Raw genomic sequence first — 20,352 nt, 5'->3', positions numbered from 1 at the left:
ATCGAGTGAATGAACTGTTAATAGGTGCTATTGTTATATCTAATGAAATGTTAACACAAATTATTTCATTAATATTAATAACTGTTTCATTATCTGTTATACCTTCTCTTTAATGGTTAAATCGTTGATTCGATTATGATAGAATTTGGCACGGAGCCTAAACAAGATATCCCGAAGAATATGCCATATTTTTTTTCTTTGATATAGGTATATCTGGAATAAATTAAATTACAGTTAATTTCTATTGAGTTAAATTGTATGTATTTATAGCACATCTTAAATCAGGGTGAAGAAAATAATACTAAATATACATATTCAATCGGGGTGGAGAAAATAATACTAAATATACATATACGAACATCGAGAGGACGTCACTAGTTATTACGAAGATACACGATATTGCAACACTACATAGGACCCCTACGTAAAAAAAAGTATAGAGATCATTGAAACGTAAAAAGTTTGCGTATCAAAATATTTTCATAGATACAAATGTTTTCATGCATTTAATATCGACATCGAAAATAACGAAGCGCGAATTGTTTATTTTATTTTAGAACAAAACATTATTTGAACTTCGATGATACCAATGAATCGAGTTCAGGCAATTTATCAAATGAAATAGAAAGACATTGGGACATTTAGAAGTTCCTCATTTTCGCAGCAACCCTTCATTCGGTTTTGACAAATGAGGTGCTAACCCGATCCGTCTTCACTTGAACCCTCGCGGTATAAATATTATATGGAATTCAATATTTTGTGAAGAAAGAATTTCCTGGGTAATAATTTATAAATTGTTGAAACAGGTCAAGGTAAGTAATTTACAAAATATATTATCTAGATAACATTAAAATGATATTTTTACATTGTACAATTATAAACCCCTAATTTAAAATTACTTCCGCGGTTTTGACTACAATGTCGTGACCATAATTCAGCGTTGTAACCTTGACACGAAACCATACCACAGAATAAGCAACCACAAAAAAAAAACGGTAACAGAAAAAAGAAAACAAGATACTAATCTACACTGGATGGAAAAAACAACCTATTTTCTGTACAGGGAATAGGAAATCAGCTATTGCTATTCGGCAATCCGTAAGAGGACTTCCCGATATGGTATCTACCACGGAATAAGGAAAATGAACGGAGATACCATAGTGCAGGTAGGTCAGGCGCCTTCTTCTAGGTCAAGCACGTACGGTGGGCATAACCAAAACGACCCAGTTACGAGTTAACTGACTAGACGATTCGACGATTTTTAGTATTACAAAATATGGTCGGGTCCAAAGAAGGCGTATGAGGGCAAAGATAGTAACGTTCCTCCTAGGAGAATTTCCGTTACGGCACCTCCGCTAGTCATTTTATTCGCCATGGTATGAACCAAGTAAGCAGGTACGCGATATCAATTCGTAAAGTGCCCAAAAAATACCGGATGATCCGAAACAGTATTCCGGCTTTACATGCTCGTGAGATTTTCCCCCGAACACTTGATAGAATCTGATAGTAGAAAAAACGTACGAGAAAACCCGGTCCGGGGAAGGTTTAGTGATATCGGTAGGCTGATTCCACTTTCGTTTATGGGATCCGATTTGGAGCTAGCTTTTGGAAAGTTGTCTTGTATCCTAGAATGTTCTAGATAGGGCAAAGCATGCAGACCTTTGTAGTGATATTGGTATAGTAAAATATAACGTTTTTGCGGATTTTGCCTTCGTACAATTTTGGAGGTTCTCAACTTATTTTGAGTAAAATTCGCCAGGAATAGTTGACAGAAAATAACAGTGAAGTCAACTTTCTTTTTATTTGTTTTAATCAAGTCAAAACTGTTCTGTCAGTTGACTGGTCATCTATAAAGACGCCTTAATTATTTCGTTCAAAGCTGCTTTTATCTTGTAATGAAAACTCGCGCGATCTAATCAATGTGATCTAAGCTTTATAATTAAGGTTGATCTCATCGGTTAATGGGCGTGGTTACGTCACTGGAGAGCGATGACTCACTGTTTTCTTAATTTAGCGGATAAATGTAGGACTGAATGTATAGGAACAGATGTTGTAATATAGAGCTTATTAGGCCTTATTAGGTCTTATAGTAGGTTTCATTATTTATTATAATACAAAATGTAGCAAGTATGAATATACGTTACTGGTGGTTAGCAGTGATATTTTAAGTGACAGGTGGATATCCCTGATCCAATAGCCCAGCGAGAGCCTCCCAAGATGTTGATCGAGACTGGAGGCTACTCTCTTCTTCTCCATTGGACCATTAGCCGTCACGATAATCGACACAACAATATTCGACGACATTCCCCATGTCGACCAGCTCGTGCGCTTAGTCAGGAGACTTCATTTGTTTTTGTATCTTAGCTTTCACGAGATTCTCGTGTTTGATTTAATATTATAAATAAATAAATAAATAAATCTTTATTTCGGAATTTACACTCCATATTTACACAATAAACATATCCAAATTACAATTTAACAGAAAAAGAAACTAACCCTAGAAGCCTAATCTACGCCTGCGAGACGTACACGCATTCGAATATCGTTTGTTTTTTTCTAACGGTTGAAGCTAGCGCGTGGTGCTCTTCTGTTACCTCCGTGGCCGACGGGAGCTAGAGGACGGTGCCCGTATCGTTGAGGTAAGTCCCGCCATTTTTGATTTATCGAAGTGTTGCACGCCTGCGAGACGTATGTTTAGGCTTTGTGTAACTTTTAACTGAGATTGAGTGATTTTACTATTGCTTATTTTTCGTATATTTTATATCTTTTTTCGGCGTTGTTTCAGGTATAAATATGTCACGGTCTAATGTATTAGACGAAGACGATATTTTTGCAATTTTGAACGAGGAAGACAATCCTTCTCAGGAAGATTCCGATTCCCAAGTTGAGGATAACCAGATTATCGACAACGTTCAAAGCGAGGACGAAAATAATGAAGTGTCTGAGTACGTTTCGTCTTTACAAGAATCTGGAGCCTCTGAAGAAACCGACCCTACCCTTGTTGCAGAAGCTGGTCCATCATCTGTTGCAGACCGTGTTTTACCACCTACCAACTCGGAGCGGATTTATCGTGTTCGTAATCGTACTCAGAATGGACATATTTGGTCAACTGTTAAAGCTCAAATCTGATTAGTTGTAATGTTTGCTCTAAGAATAGATATTAGCATAAAAAAAAAATATTTGGTATTCAAAAAAATATATATGTTTTAGCTGATTTTGAAGAAGTTAATTTTTTTTGTTCCAATTTATGCATATTGTTTTTTTGTTGTAATAAATAACTGTAATTATAGTTATAATTAATAACAGTGTTGTTTTATTTTTAGTTTATATTCTAAATTAAAATTTCTGCTCAATAATAAAAATAATAATTAAATAATGTACCTAAAATCGGGGCTTTTATATGTGTACGCCTCTGAGACGTATGTTAAGGCTTTGTGTACGTTCGAAATAGATTAGGCTTCTAGGACTAATTAAATATAAACAGAAACACACACAAACAAATACAGAATCTATAGACAATTACAAACATAAAAAAATCACTAACTAACATTATATATTCAATTGATCTTCTAAGAACTTATAATAAAGACAGTTTGATGCTACCAGCTAAATGTTCCCCTAATCATCATTTAATGGAAACAATAGAGATTAGTGTAATGTAATACCTTATATCTTGGGCATGACTAGCAAACGACATGGAACATGGCTAATGCAAGCATCGATCTCATGTCTAGTTAATTGATTGTCAGCTAATTAGTTTAGCGTTTACACCGGGATTTGAACCGCTTAGAAACTTGACCGTTCAGTTTAATCATCATCATCATCAACTTTTTAATATAACATGTCCACTTACCTTTGCCTGTCTAGGTTTCAAAGACAAAACTGAGAAACGATTTCCTTCTATTTTTGGATTATCTAAAATTACGACAGTACTAAATAAGTGTCTAATAATAGTGTAGTTTGTAACATTTGTCTGATTTATGCTTTGTTACAATATATGCTACCAAATATAGCTGAGAAGACTCAATTTTTACGCCTAGTCGAGATTGATACCGTTATTTTTCGATCTCAGCATAATAAACCGATACTAAGCTCGCTGCTTGTTCAGTACTTTGCTATATAAGGTGAACTGTTTCAGCGTTATATTATCTTTTCCCCGCTTTAAGGTCACGTCTCTGAGTGTTGTTTTACTTATCTACCCCCGTATATTGTGACACGTTTTCGCACTATCACGAAACAGAAATTCGTCTCCCCCTATAACCCGGAGAGCTTACGTCAAAACACTTATGGTAATTTTATGTGTACCAATCTATTTGAAGATGCGCCTCAACTTAATTGAATAGTTCATCGTTATTTACTTTCAATTTTCATTTAATTAAATACAATTGTAATTGAATAGGAACGGCATTAATTTCGTGCTTAGCGATTGCGCAAATCGTGACAGTTAGTCACAAAGCTAGAAGTTCTTGAGTGGAACTTTGCATAATTGGCACCCCAAGTCTGTGTTCCGGAGCGTCGAGAAGTGGCGTAAATTTTATTATCAAGTTATGAACTTATTACGCACTGTGTCACCTGTACTGGGATTCTATAAAACTCGATCAACAACTCGCATTTCACTTCGATTCGTAATGTCATTTCATACTTTAGGGGAGGTAGGGGAGGGATGGGCACTTTTTCACAATTTATTGCATAAAAAATCAGATTTTACAGATCATTATCAACTTTTATTGCCATTTCTTATATTCGGCTAGATATAATGAAAGAGCTTTCCTAAAAATTACAATCAGTTTCAACATTACGAGATATTTAAACGGTTTTATTTAGCTCACCCCGTTTGTTTTATTATTTATTCTTGGATCAAATTTAGTAATTCAAATTTCACCCTCTTCCTGTCAACCGATTGGTCTGAAATTTTGTATACACCTTTAATTAAATCCAATATGGCCGCCGGCACAAAATGGCACAGCCCCCTCAATATGGGTATCAAATGAAAGGGCTACACAAGTAGAATACTGTCAGCAACCCCAGCGGGGCGCAACAGGGCCAAGGCCTGCCTGCACGTCGATTCTATAAAATTCGAACAACAACTCGCATTTCACTTCGCTATTCACTCTCACTTCGCATTCGATTCAGAACGACCTTGATTTTGCATTCTGTAAACATCACCTAATCACTTGCGAAGTGAAGTGAGCTCGACATCGACCAATGCTGTGCTAGTGACTTCCCCACTCGACAAAATGTCAACCGAGATTAATCAGTTTTTAATTTTATCAGTTTTGACACAGAATTTTAGCTAAATATGATGTTTTAGTTATAATTTGTTATTGTAAGGAATTTGAGGCAGCTTTTAAGTATAAAATAAACAGAAATCTCTAAATTCGTGCTGTGAATATAATCTATGCTTACCCTACGAAAAAAAATACTGACAGCGCCAATACCATTATTAATCTGTGGACAATATTTTCTTCTCTTCTGTCATAGAGGAAAGTAATATATCGGGTATCTTCTGTCTTCATATTGTGTTTAAGCTTGTTTGTTTTCGCCGGTTTTCGCCGTAATTGTGATAAAATCATGAAGTAATTTTATATTTCTTGTTATAAAGTTAAAAATAATATTAATTAAAGAAGTGTTTATTTTATTAATCTCTTCTAAAGGTATAATAGGTGTGGATTGCATCGACTTACTATAATTGTAACTGGAGATTTTGACAATCAATAATTAATAATAGAAAATACACATACCTTTCATTAGTTTTCTCTTTATAACGATCCGAAACCGCAACAAAATATTTAAGTACTTTTACGAGTGTTTGTTCTTGACAACTCACAGAAATGACAGATAGTCTATGGATGAACACCGTTACCAGTCGGTAACGTAAACTACCCAATTAAAAAAAAAACAAAACTATGATCAGAAATCAGAATAAAAGGACCCCCCTTTTATTCTGATTTGATCATGTCTCCCAACTGCCCATCTCTCCCCTACCTCCCCTATAGATAGACAGATTTTGACAAATCTGTCAAAATCTCGACTTTGATTTAGTTCAACTTGTCAACACGCTCGATAGTGAAGCGCTAGTGTAGTTTGACAATGTCAATCACGAAACTTTAAGGTAGAATTCCGTGGGTCGCGATTGTCGCAGCCGCGCGCGACAAAAGTCAACCTATGAAAATGTATGGCACCGCTGCCGAGGGCTGCGACAGTCGCGCGCGGACGACGAATTTCGTGAGCCGCTCGCGGCCGTACGCTTCTCAACATGGTCTAGCGCTTAATAACATCTATAGAATTTTAGTAAAACCAGAATTAAATTTTTGACAATGCCGCGAGCAGCTTACGAAATTCGTCGGCCGCGCGCGACTGTCACGGGCCTCGACAACGGTGCCATACATTTTCAAAGGTTGACTATTGTCGCGTCCACGGAATTCTACCTTTAGATCGAAGTCGAAGTGAGAGTGATGTCGAAGTGAGTTGTGATATTTTATAGAATCGACATGCTGAAGTCGTTTGTTGGAATACGAAACATGGCTCGTGTTAGTGCTTTATATGCGTAGTAATTAATTATAATACTCGTGTAAAGTTGGAATATGCTCGTGGATTGGTATTCCTGGGAAACTCATTCGTGTAATTATATCAACGATTTATTATGCGAGCTTGGAGCGTGTAACTTTTCATGGTTGACCTTTGGGTTGTTTTAAATTAAAATATAGCCTTGTAATTAGGTATTGTTGCTATAATAAACAGGAGAATGTTTTTAACTACCTTAGTTAATACTGTGCTGGATTTATTAAGTGGAGATAGTACGGAACGTGATATGGAATTTACTAGCTATAAAGGATAAGTGCAGCCTTCCTAGATATCGGAATAGACGACGAAGATGTTCGTCACCCTCTAACTATTGAACTGCAGCTTCAAATGTAAATCACTTCAAATTAATAGGACCTACCGAGACTGAATGTTGCCGCTTTGTGGTCCGTTCCGAAGCTAACCGAAGCTAAATCGCACAGCAGTTTAGCTACCCGTATTGATTCAAGTACTAGACAGTTTATATCAGTGGACTCCAATAGACTTGGTACAATGCACGAGTCGTGATCAAATAAAGCGTGTGATTGCGAATTTGAGTGAACAAGTATTGATTGAGTTTGTGAATGAATCGGTTGGTTAGTATGCGTTTTATTTGTGGAATGACTATGTAGGGTAGTGGTTTGTTTTATTCTATTCTATCTAATATTATTTATAGTAGTGAATTATTATTTTGAAGTATTCATCAGCTAGGTATATTATTTAGGAAAATATTCTATCTATCTATCTATCTATCTATGTTTTAAATAATTTTATTTTTATTTACTCCTACGTACATTTAATGAAGGGAAGGTCGAAGGAAAGAGAGGAAGGGGTCGTCCAAGATATAGCTACATCAAGCAAATTAAAGAAAAGGTGAAGGTCGTGACGTATAAGGAAGTTCAGGAGTTGGCGCTAGATAGGTGTAAATGGAAGGAGCTGCACCGACAAGAGCTGGGCTCTTAAATTAATGATGATGATGACATTTAATGAAGTATTTTCATACCATTAACGACAACTTGGCTCAAAGACAATTTGGAATAGCTAGAATTGAAACTAATTTCTGGTTTAGTCAAACGTAAATGACTGAAACCATCAGTCACACTAACACACAGAAGTTTAATTTCATAAGTGTACTATCAAAAGCACATTTGTACACAGCACACAGTAGTGCATAGAATTCTGCAAATGATAACAATTCTGCTTACTGCAGCACAAATAGAGATTACTATCGCATCGTTAAATACTGGTGCAGCAATTCATTTTGTCGAGTTCAACAGAATATTTAGATGTGATTTAATTACTGTTTTCGTCTCGATTCTGTAATTTGTTGCTTGATTTTCGATTGATTGTACGACGAACTTTACATTTAAACATCCTTTTTTTCTACGTACATTGTTTTTTCTTGGAAGCTTTTTATAGTAGGTATTTATATTCTTATTATTTTTGAAGTTTTCTTGACGTTTGAACTTCTTCAACTAAGTAAAATATGCTAGTATCTGAAGCGTGTTCACTTAAATATTTAGTATTTATTTAGAAGAAGATTAAGTGGACTGATTGCGTTGTTAGAATGACTGCCATTATGATATAATTGCCATTTCGAGTTTTATAATAATAGACAGCAATATTAACATTCCAGCTAAAATAGTTTCAATGAAATTAACACAAATACTGCAGCTTATTATTTGGCTACTCATTTATAATAGCTCTACTATCAAATATTATAATTAGTTCTATAAAACAATGAAGCCAGTGGGTAATCATCAATAACTCCGTTTACAGTTATTCACGGGAAACAAGTTAGTTTTTGGTATAATAACCTTTGTTTTTACTATGAAACAACTGAAATAGTAAGTAAATACATAGATGAAAACTTTATAGTTTTTTTTTAGGACAGTGATAAACGTTAACCTGTGTATTGACTACCTGACAGATTTCTTGATAAAGTTTCTCCAAAAATTCTTGGAAACTATTCATAGTAGGTATGGTTTTTTATTTGTGCAATATGTTAATTGTGGTAATTAAAGTCGTGGTGGCCTAGTGGGTAAAGAACCAACCTCTCGAGTACGAGGGCGTGGGTTCGATTCCAGGTCAGGCAAGTACCAATGCAACTTTTCTAAGTTTGTATGTACTTTCTAAGTATATCTTAGACACCAATGGCTAATATAAAGGTGAAGGAAAACATCTTGAGGAATCCTGGACTATTAAGTCTGAAATCACCAACCGGCAATGAGCAAGCGTGGTGATTAATGCTCAATCCTTCTCCGTGTGAGAGGAGGTCTGTGCCCAGCAGTGGGAAGATAAAAAGGCTGTAACAGAATATGTTAATTGTAGACCAACTACGGCTAAAGGATATTAGAGGTATATGCCTGAGATATCGCGATTACATTTGAAAAGCTATTTAAATATTCACAGCGCATTTTCACATACATATTCAAAAACTCTTATAAACTTTTACCGTAAAAAGGAAACAGTATTTAAATCTCCTCTAAACCTCCTGTATTTTACTTGTAAATTATGAAATATTACTTAATTAAAAATAATGGTAAAAAACCTTTTAATGCTTATAAAATGCTAATGGGTAAGATTTTATTAACCATTTGGTTTTTTTAGTAACGTTAGGTAAGTTATTTACGGCTAAATGTTTATGGCATAATTTATGTTTTTTAAAAGGCCTATTATACACTTGACTATTTTATTTCTGTATTTTTAATCTCAGGGTATAATATTAATTATATTTTTCCTTAGTTTGAAAAACCGTTTTCTTTTAGTTTTGATTTTTAAGGAACAGGATTTAGTTATGTATTGGATGAATTAGTTATTCAAAAAGGTTTTTAAGTGTAATACTGCTATATTTCATGGTATAAACTTTGCCGGCATTGAAAGTAGCTTTACAATAAATCTTATTGATAAGTAGATAAAACAATTTTGTTCATGTTAACATACAAAAATACTTCAGCTGTAAGAATAGACTTAAACATATCAGGTATTTATTTATTTATTCAAAAATTCTCTTCAACAGTTACGACACAAGAGTACCAGGGCCTTCAGCGCACTGGGTCGACGAGGCCTACAATGGGCGTGCGCACTGGCACAGCACGCCCACTGCTGGGCTACGCATGCACGAGATCAAATCAAGAGATCGCGCGATATACAGATGTCGCGTCGACTTCCATGTGTCGCCTACTAGGAATTATAAAATAGCACTCGATGTCATCGGTGAGTATTAAACCGTACATACATATTTTATTTAATTTTGTATTATTAATTTATTTGGTGGTAAGTAGGTGTATAAACTGTACCTAAAATTAATTTTAAAAGGTTAATGTACTTCACTTTGCCAGCAGATTGAACATAAATAATTTATTTGAACTTAATAATACTTTATCGGTTATAATCACTCAATCAATTTAAATTATCAGTGACTGCAAATATGAGTGTACAACCGCTATCAAGTAAATAATAGGTCAATTAAATGAAATAAGTAATACAAAATCGATGAAATTTCTGCTCGATCAGAATCCACTATAATAATGTGGTATAAAATAAATTGCGTACGAAATTTTAAATGAGCAAGCGTGAGATTTTATATTGTGGCTTATCAACAGCAATCAAAAACCTTTTACCTACTAGTATTTTTCGTGACATATTTTATAATGATTACAAAATGATAAGCACATTTTACTTATTTATTTCTCCCAGTATTTTTAATAAGCAATAAATGAGAAGATATTTAGAAATTCATATTATCATGGTTATTGTGTCCACTTCTTTCACAGTTACTGGGTCCTTCTCATCGATTATAGTTGTACTTATTTCTTGACCTTTACATACAATATTACCCTTTGTGCCCTAAGATGCTTTTATATGGTCCGATAAGTAACTTGATATTTTTTGCGTGGGTTTCCAAATGGCAAAAGGTTGTGTAATCTTTAAGCCTGAAATGAGAAGCTTTGTGACAGTATCTAATTCCCTTAATATATTTTACTTATGATAGGTGTGTAGTAGGTGGTAGGTATGTAGGTAATGAGTGTTTCTTAGTTAATCCATCTGGGATTCAAAACGAAGTCTCATCCAGAAATGTTGCCACAAAAAAAAAGCTTCTAAATAGGTTAGAATTGACAAACACAATAAGAAATAGTGCGACGCAGTATGACCGATAGAACAAATATTAATTTCTGTATTGTATCTTATCGGCGGTCAGTCAGAATATTTACAAGTCAACACACACAAGTCTAGCGTCTTATTATTATGAAAAGAATATCATATTTTGCTAATATAATCTGTGTATGGGAAGCCGTATTCATTTTATATTACTCAGTGTTCTCTTTCTGACTTCTGACATACCCAAAGAAATGACTTAAATGGATTATTCACCCAGGATTCACTTTTCCTTTATTGTTAGACAGCATTAAATATCGGATGTACTCTTAACATAATCCTTCTTTGCAACCGGGTAAAAAACAATGTTTGTTGTAAATATCTTCAAAAATTACAAAGTGAGTCATGGTTCTGACATTGCGACCCGGAGGTCACACGTCTGACTTTGAACACTTAATTCGCGAATTAACACTTAGTTATCACGCACTGTTAGTTTTAATTACAATTAGTGGGTATATCTCAAATGTCTAAACGAACGTGTATATTATCTTATTACTCTATCTTGGTCTATTTTTGGCCTACAGTTGATGGAAACGACGCCTATATTAATGAGCGGTTTTGTTGAACAATTTAGCACAGTTGGTATTTTGTAATTTAGGTTAGTCAAACCGAGAAACAATTGAGAAATAGATACCATGAATTTGTATCTTTAGGTACATTTTGTATTAATGAGTTGACAATTGCCTAGAGAAAATAAATAAAAAATATTTATTTTGATTTTCAACAGACTTACCAAAAGGATTTTCAATCCGGATATTTATAGATTATTTTTTTATTTTCGCGTATTAAAAGGTACCTAGTTTCAAAACCGAAAAAACAAATTCAATGATTTTAAAGATATACCTATACCTAAGTAGACTTACCAAAAGGCAAACAAATCTCCCTAATTTCTGTCCCAAAAAGAAACAAAAAATCGAGAACCAAGGTTTATTTCATTACACCACAATTTCCTTCAAAAATATGAAAGTAATTCCTTACGAAAATATGTACGTAATTCTCTCAGAATACTAGAAAATACTGAGTAATTTCTAAGAAAAGCTCATGTTTACATAAGTTGAAAGCTTTCGGACATGTCTTACTTAATTAGATTTTACTTCCTCCGAGATAAAGCTTCAATGCTCTGTGAATGAATAGGTATTACTAAGGTTTGGTTATTTTAGGTAAAATGTACGTTTGGTGGTATTTTAAGACCAACTTAGAATGGAACGGTAGATAATTCAAATTGCCAGAAAAGAAATAGAATAAAATTTTCCTTATCAGCAAAAACGTTTGACATTTCATTTGTTTTAGTTTGGTACAATTATACTCGTAGTAATTGTAACCGAACAGAATTAGCCTGAATAAATTATTGAAATTAGAACGCTATTTCAGATGTATTGGAAACAAAGACATACCTACCACAAACATGAGTAACATATTAATTCTAACAATAGTCTAACAGGTTGCAGGGGGTTACGACCTTAGTAATCTCCCCCCCCCCCTTTCAGTACCCCCCCATCTTATAACTTGCGGGGAATTAAGTTCCTTCCAGTTAATTTCAATTCCAAATTAATATGGGAGAGGGGTGACATCTAAAATTATTCAGTTCGCTGATCACTTTAATAATTTATTGAAGTTTAGTTGCTAGAACATTGTGTGGTAATTTCCGACAGTAGCTATTTTGATGGCTTTACTTTGGTGATGGTGGTCTCAATTACGTTTGTTTGGGGTTAATACACTTTTCATCCAACGTAAAATTATCGAAAAACATGTAAATTGCTTAAGATTAATAATTATTTATTAAACAATTCACTTAGTCTGAATAGATTTATTGCACTAGTGCAAAAGTTAGCAGTAAAAGTTGGCAAATGTTACTAAAAGCTCGCAACGAATAGTCCAAACTCATTACATAAGGACTCGACCAAATTAAAACACTCCGCGTCCATTAAGCGATAAATAAAGAAGAGTATCTCCGCGATAATCCAAAGCATAATTCACGATATAAATTAAACCTGTACTCCAAAACTATCTAGCCTATCTCAATGAGATCGGCTCACAGATGGGCGAAACTCTTAAATTCTCACATAATCTCGCGTCCGTATCTGCTCTCCCCTTTTTGTGTTTTAATAAAATAATTCACCTTGAAACGGCCCAACAAAAGCTATGAGCCGTACCGTGGGGCAATCTCGATAAAAACTAGTACGATCGTAAACTTGACCCTACGTTATCCTGGTCGAATCAACACGAAAAGTTTAAGGGAAGTCCAAACACGCCCTGGGATGATTTACGTTCCTTCGCTGACAGTAAAAATGCGGGTCAGTAGAAATTAAAATTTTATGAGGACTTACCAGATTCGGAACGTGTATCGAGATGGGGAGACGGCGGTAAAATAGATTACCTGCTTATGTTGCGAGCTCCTTACATTTTTACGATATTTTTTAAGGCAACATTTTGTTTTATGAATGACGGATTAAGGGCTGAAGTGGGGATTAAATAATAAAACAGATGCTCAATTTCATGCGGTATTTTTATTAAGTTTTGACAAGCTTGATAATATCCTCGAAATTAAAATGTATATTTATGGTTTCATTTAGGAATATTTTGTCTATTTCTCAATGCTGTTTTTAGGGACAGATGTTGATAGGAATGTGCTATCACAGCACTTCAGGATTGAAGAGGTGATGAAAACTCAGGCCACTTTCCACATAAACATTTATCACGTTATAAAACAAGATCCACGGCTTTCCATTATCTTTTATTGTACATCTAAAGCTGTACCTGTTTTATATTGCATTTATCTCAACGTTTTATCTCTCAAAGGACAAACTAAAGGCCTTTTGGTGGAAGTCAAATTATTGTTACTACTTTCAACCTTTGCTATTTAGATATGCTTTTCTTTGAGGGCTGAAATCTTCATTTTCATGTCTATTCGGAATTAGGGTAATACTGAAATATCAGTATTGAAGGTTGAATGCCGTAGTATTAGGAATGAAGATAAAATCTTGTAAAGGTTGTGACTCAAAGCCGGCAAGTCTTGGCGTCTTTGCATAAAACTTACATTGAGTTTAAGGATACCTGTCTTTATAAGAGAATTTGATATTACGTAAAGCTGGTAAGTACTGTACCTAGATTTTAGTCTGAAGTTTGCGTGCAAAGTATGGGTAATTTTACAAGATAGCCGAAATTTCACTGAAAAGCTTTTGTAATTTTATAGTACGATTTGGACTTTTGTAGCATCAACTTAAAACCTATTGGATGTGAATAAGGATATTGATTTTAAACGTCCAAAATTAGACATGGTGAGGAAGATGATAATCATTTACGAATACAAATTACACCTATTATTTTTATTTCTCTTTAATACAGACGGATGCTTGTCACTTACAAACCACGAAAAAATACGAGTTTTAATAAAATAACAAAATTAATGAGGTCTTTACAGCAGATAAGTGCCTGTTAATTAGGGGGCTAGGCCGCTAAGAGGGAGAATTTTCCTTAAGCGTTTAATTATGCCTTCTGTATCGTAAAGATGAAACGACGAGTAAAATACTTTAGGCCACATCTAGATAATGGTAGACAATTTTTCAAAGAAAATTTCAGAATCATTTTAAATTAAGATTTTAATTTGAAGGTTTTCTATACTCCATTTAAAATAACATTAGAAATTTAAGTAAACCAACCGATTTTGACTTCTATTCCGTAGACAAAAGAACGGAATTGAAAGCAAAATAGTGGTTACAATACCAAGTATTTACTGCAGCCGCCATTAATCATACTACTAACGCAATAGAAGTCAAAATCGGTTGAACAAACAGTAAAAAAGGTTTACTTAAATTTCTAATGTTATTTTAAATGGAGTATAGACCCTTACAAAATTGGCTTCAAGATTGTACAAAACTTAAGTTCATACCTAAAAATATACCTAGGTAGTTCCAAAAAATACTGGTAATGAACACCTAGTAACCACCAATTTCTATGCCATTGCTACAGAATAAACAACCCTTTCATTGAATTTACTAAACAACACGACGTCCAAAAATAAATACTGAAATTAGCATTTCCATTGAAACTTTCTGCCGACTCATTATTGTTTACAAAGGCAATAAAACGAATTGTATGTCATTCACTTCATATCCGTTTCTGAAGAAGGTTATTGGTTTTCAACTTTTCATTCAATTACTTAATCGACAATTTGGTGTCGATGTTATTTCGAAGAGTAATTTTTATTAATTTGGAAGTAGTCCAATCATTTCCATGTATTCTATTTAAATGAAATTGAAATCTACAGGTATGTGTCAACACTACAGTTTAATTACTATACCTACGTGAAAAAAATAATTGCGTCATCATATTGATACAATACATTTACTTAAAGATCAAAGTGACTCATATTAGCAAAGTAAAACAAAACACAACCAACGTGTGCTGATGACAAACCGTTACATGTTGTTATTAGTTTAATTATGTTCCCAGGTAGCTAACAAAAGAACAGGAAAACAATGTTCAATAGCGATCATCTTTCCTTTCTCCATACATTCATGTAGGTACCTATTTCAAAACAAACATCATTAATACGATCACACTAAATACACGAACATGAAAATGTTTAATTAATTACGTAAGATTACGTTTCTTTGTTCAGCTAATAGATTCCATTAAGGGAAATCTCTGCGTATTATACGTAAGTACGTTTGCTATAATGGGGCTTCTTGATATCAGATGGAACTCGTTCTGACCCGTTTTCGTCTATCTACGTCTGGATCGACACGAAAAAGTTTAGACGCGCGGAGTTTTTGGTCGAAAAAAAACTTTTTTATTGGTCGGAATAAAGAAACACCTTTCGCTGCCTTTTGCTTCGGTTGTCGGTGGATTTTTATGAGCTTGATGCGATCTTTGTGAGTGTCGGAATGTATGATTTGCATTTTTATTCGGGTTTTCTGTGAGGGGAGACGAAGAAAGTTTGGTTTTAAGGAATAATATTTTGCATTGGCTGGGCCAAAACAATGTTACCTATATGATTTATTTACATGAATTCTATGAAGCCACATAACTTAAAAAAATACCAAAGAACTATTAAGTACTAAGAATTTAGTAACCGATTGTTAGTACGAGAGATGAATTGAAAAATATTTTTCCACTTCCATCAGTATTTATAGTTCTTGGAAAACATTCTGAATCATTCAGTCGAACATTGATGTAATTTGGTTTTGGTTCGGAAAAATAAATATCGTGAAAGTAAGTAAATAAATAAAATAAATGTTGTGAAATAACCAAAGCTTATATTAAAAAGAAGCCAATGTTTTCTAGAACTAAATTTTATGTCTCTATGTAATATCAAACCACGGAGTAATTCCTGGAATCCATAACCTGAATTTTTCATTACTAAGGTTTTATTTTACTTTATTGAGTATGGCGAAAACAAAATTAAGATCAAAACAGTCGTTACATTTTACGAATATTTACATTACCTACATACATTTTGACACAATTTACTTGCTTGCTAATTTAATTACATACATTAACAAATTGATCTTTCAGACTGTTCCAAATATAAGTGGGTTCCAGTAACTGCTACTTATATTAAAGTATTGAACTTCAATACGCCACGCTCTTCATGACACAGAAGAATTTCCCAATGCTCTACCGAATCACTCGATTCTGTCAGCATCGATTCGGAAGAACGAAAAATATGCGGATATGCCATCATCGGCAGATACCGCCATTCTTGTGCCCGAATGCTGGGCAAATTCTCATTTCAGTCCGCACTTATGTGTTACGTACAAAACAATGAAGGGGGTGGCAGATGTTCATTTTAGTAAGCGATACCGTGCAACGGTATGGATATGAAAGCCTCGCATGATTGCCGGCAACCTCCTCTGAATACGGGTATCGCTTTTGTTTTGACTCAACAAAAATATTTTCATTTCCTCGGCCACGTTCGAGCGCTCGTAGTTTGTTTATCCGCAATTTGAGGATATTCCGAGGTCGTTGAGTGCCTTTTGCGATTCGCCGCGTACTGATTTCATTTTGTGAATAAATTTTCAGCGGGAACATAGGCAAGTTCTATTGTTTTCACGCAGTAATTTGAATTGACTGCATTCAATTGATTGTGATATATAGTCTATTTTAGTGAAGCAACTAAGTTGATGCCGATCGATATAATTGTTAGATACACACTGTAGTTGTTTGATTTCTAATGAAAATCACGGCTAATGGCGTAATGGCATAATTGCATTTCGATATAGGGTGTGCTATTACTTTTAATATATGAATAATAGAATAATGATGGAAAAAAACGTTATAAAACAATATGTTCTGTAAATTAAATGTAAGAAGAATAGTATAATAGAAAAATCAGCTGTCATATTCATTTTCAGTAAGAACTGCTGAAAAGGTTCAAGAAAATAAACTAAGTAATATGCCGTGTATAAAATAATTTGTACTACTAAAAACCACTTACTGTTGTAGGTGCAATCTCACAATATAAGTACGTAATAACCCTTTACAACAGAAGCTAGGTATAAAAAAAATCCGGCCGGCCAGTAAAAGTTTCTGCGGCAAAGTTAGCTCTGGTTCTTAACCTAACGAAATAGCTACTATTGATTTTAGTCACACTTGCGATACTGCAGTCTCATTTTAAACCCTCTTATAAAAATAGAAGGTTTCTTCACTAACGTTTAGGGACTCCAATAACGTATGTTTGTATGTAGAGTCGCAGCTTCTAAACTGATGGACTGATTTCAATGCGCGTTGATTCAAGACGAGAACTCCAATCAGATAAAATAAAAAAATCGACTTTAAAAGTTTCGACTAAAATTACAACAACAGGACTCTAAATATAACTGGGACTTTAAGTCTTAAATAAATAACAAAATTACAGGTACATAAGTTATGTATGAGTAATCCTATAATCGAATTTTCCTTGTTACAGAACTTCCAAGCAAGCCAGTTATCTTCGACGAGTATGGGAAGGAGTTATCAAACACAGCTGGCCCTTATCACGAAGGGGGAGAGTTCAAATTAATATGTTCCGTGAAAGGCGGTTAGTACTTTATAATATTGAGCTATTCATAAGTCAAATGACTTTGCTATGTGTCGGAATCAGTTTTGTATCAAAGTTGTCTTATATTTTATTTAAGTGTCTTATCGCTAAATCGTTAAAATATGCCTTTAATTGGTGAATTTATTGGCGTCTTGAAAAATATGTGTTTTTTATGCAAATGCAAGTCACTAATGACCGTATTAATTTGTTAGAAACGATTCCATCTCCATTTTATCGGGAATAATTTGTACTCTGGGGCTATAAATGTTAATTTTGTAGCAGAAAACTCGATCTACATTTCGACTCACCTGGGAAATGAATTCAAAAGTTCAAAAGCGATGGGAACTCCAAATGGTTCTTAAACTACGGAATATAAGTGAGATATTTTGGGTATTTTTGTTGAAGTAATAGAAAATATATAGCCATTTATATTATGTTTGCAAATTTTGATATTTTTCGAAGTCGCATCACACTATTCTCAACCACTCAGGTCAATTTCTAAATCTGAATCTAAACAGTAAAATACTTATAAAAAAAAAAAAAACAAAAACCGGTCATGTCGTATAAATAAAAATACAAATAAATCTTCCCTTTCTGAATAGTAAAAAGCACAAATGTAATGTAAACAAAGAAAATGAAGGAACGAGAAACAAACGATCACTTCAACAGTCACCAGAATCGCATCCACTCAAACGAAATTGATTGAATGTATCGTTTATTTTCACCCTCCTGGACATTCTATCTTCGAGCTAAATTCTTTGAAGTCAACCTTTTGCTTCTTTAAAAAAAAAAAATCTGATACACCAGTATTCAAATTGCTCTATATTCTTTGTAAACATTTTTGTATTCATAAAATGGAACAATTGTGTAGCAAATAGTACATAACAATCTAACTGGGGAATTTAATGTTATTTGAGAAACGAACCATTGTTTGTTATAGTGTTTGTAATTCAAAATCGTTTTCAATATTCACACTGGTCTAAACATGAACACTCTATATACTTCAACGTTTATTAAAAGGACAAACCTAATGCACTCATTCTCTTCTTCATTTGTTTTTGTGGCACAAAAAAAACGCAAGTATAGTATGTGTCTTTGAATTGAACTATTTTCACCCATTGGTTTACACCACACTTAATGAGAACTATCCAACGGCCTATTACCGCTCCACAGTTCGCTACTAGTGACTTACCTACGCAATATTCAAAAATGTATTAACAAAATATGACAGATATCCAATGCGAGCAAAGTTTTTTGACAACAACCGTAGTGAACTGGGAAGAACCAACAAAAAAAAAATATGTTTGTTTAATGCTCATCGTCTTGTTTCAGGATACCCTACTCCAAGAATCCAATGGCTTCAAGGAGACAGCGTGTTGGCCACACTAAGCGCAGGGGAGCATAGTGCACCAACGCGGTCATTAACTCTAGTGATCAGAAATGCAACGAGAGCGCATTTAGGCGCGTTATACACTTGCACGGCAGATAACACGCTGTTGGCATCGCCTCAGAAAACAACAGTCAAAGTTGATTTGTTTTGTAAGTATTTTTTAGTTTTTTGTATACTGTTTTACGTGTTAATATAGAGTATTTTAATTATTATTAGGTAGCATAAACTAAGTTGTAATCACATTAGTTACTATTTTAATTAGGATATGTACCCAACTATCCGGTACGCAAAACTTTGCTCTGTAAAATATAAATGTTAAAATGAAAAGCCCAAATGTTTTACGAGAGGAAAGATGAGCCTTATCAATTCCCAACCACATAAATTTTATTACATTTAATTTTAAATTTTACGTTCACAAAATTATACATTTAATTCCCTAGGGATTTGTGCTACATGCTCTTGTTTTTTAATATAAAATTTTAAAAAGGTCACCACATGCTGTCGTAGATTAAAAAAGTCCCCAGATACAATCATTTTTGCAAAAATCCGAACTCCTTTAAGCAAAACACGATTCTCGCTTTTCAGATTGCCTCGAATATCGAAAAATATCGAGGAATCCAAACAAACAGGGTTCGCAATATTCTTTCCCTCAATAACGGACAGTTATTAACGGTCATTAACACCAATATTTGGGCGAACAACGGACTGAGCCTAAACCAATATCCTTTTTATTCTACTTTTGTTTCTGAATGTACGGTAGGCGAGAAAAATATACAACTTCCTTATTTCATTACACTTGCAAATACCTTCTAAGAGCAGGTGTCAAATTACGTTTATTGGTTTACTTGTCAAGTTAGCTATCTATTCTCACCAATAGCTTTTCGATGTATCTTCCTGACGTAAAAGTTCTCACTAAAGTGTGACTACATCATTCTTGCATTATACCTCGAAGCAAGGACTATGTATTGCTTATTTCGGTAACAATATAGGGAAACGGCCTTATTTAGAATAAAAACAACGCATTATTCATATTGTTTCTTCCCCACTTCTCGCTGTGAGCTTCATTGTATATTTTGTCTATTTACATACTCGTTTATGACTATATTTTCTTGTGTAAATATTTGAGGCTTCTTTTTATAGTTCTACGTATGTAGTTCTGTTACATACGGTACCTACATTTTTATTGTAGCTAGTCAATAAAACAGTTGAATGCGAATAATTT

General features: G+C 34.0%; 1 protein-coding gene across 4 annotated transcripts in view; it reads left to right on the top strand.

Moving 5' to 3' along the window:
* LOC124632450 (nephrin-like) overlaps positions 1 to 20,352 on the top strand; it is a 271,203-nt gene that overhangs the window by 200,064 nt on the left and 50,787 nt on the right. For all 4 annotated transcript variants that reach the window (XM_047167300.1, XM_047167301.1, XM_047167302.1 and 1 more), the window contains exons 4-6: positions 9,581 to 9,777; positions 17,630 to 17,740; positions 19,073 to 19,279. In XM_047167300.1, coding sequence (XP_047023256.1) covers positions 9,581 to 9,777; positions 17,630 to 17,740; positions 19,073 to 19,279 — 515 coding nt within the window. The remainder of the gene's footprint in view (positions 1 to 9,580; positions 9,778 to 17,629; positions 17,741 to 19,072; positions 19,280 to 20,352) is intronic.

Source organism: Helicoverpa zea, chromosome 8, assembly GCF_022581195.2.
Source record: "Helicoverpa zea isolate HzStark_Cry1AcR chromosome 8, ilHelZeax1.1, whole genome shotgun sequence".
In the NCBI taxonomy this organism is placed as follows: Eukaryota; Metazoa; Arthropoda; class Insecta; order Lepidoptera; family Noctuidae; genus Helicoverpa; species Helicoverpa zea.
This window is presented reverse-complemented; position numbering and strand designations above follow the sequence as displayed.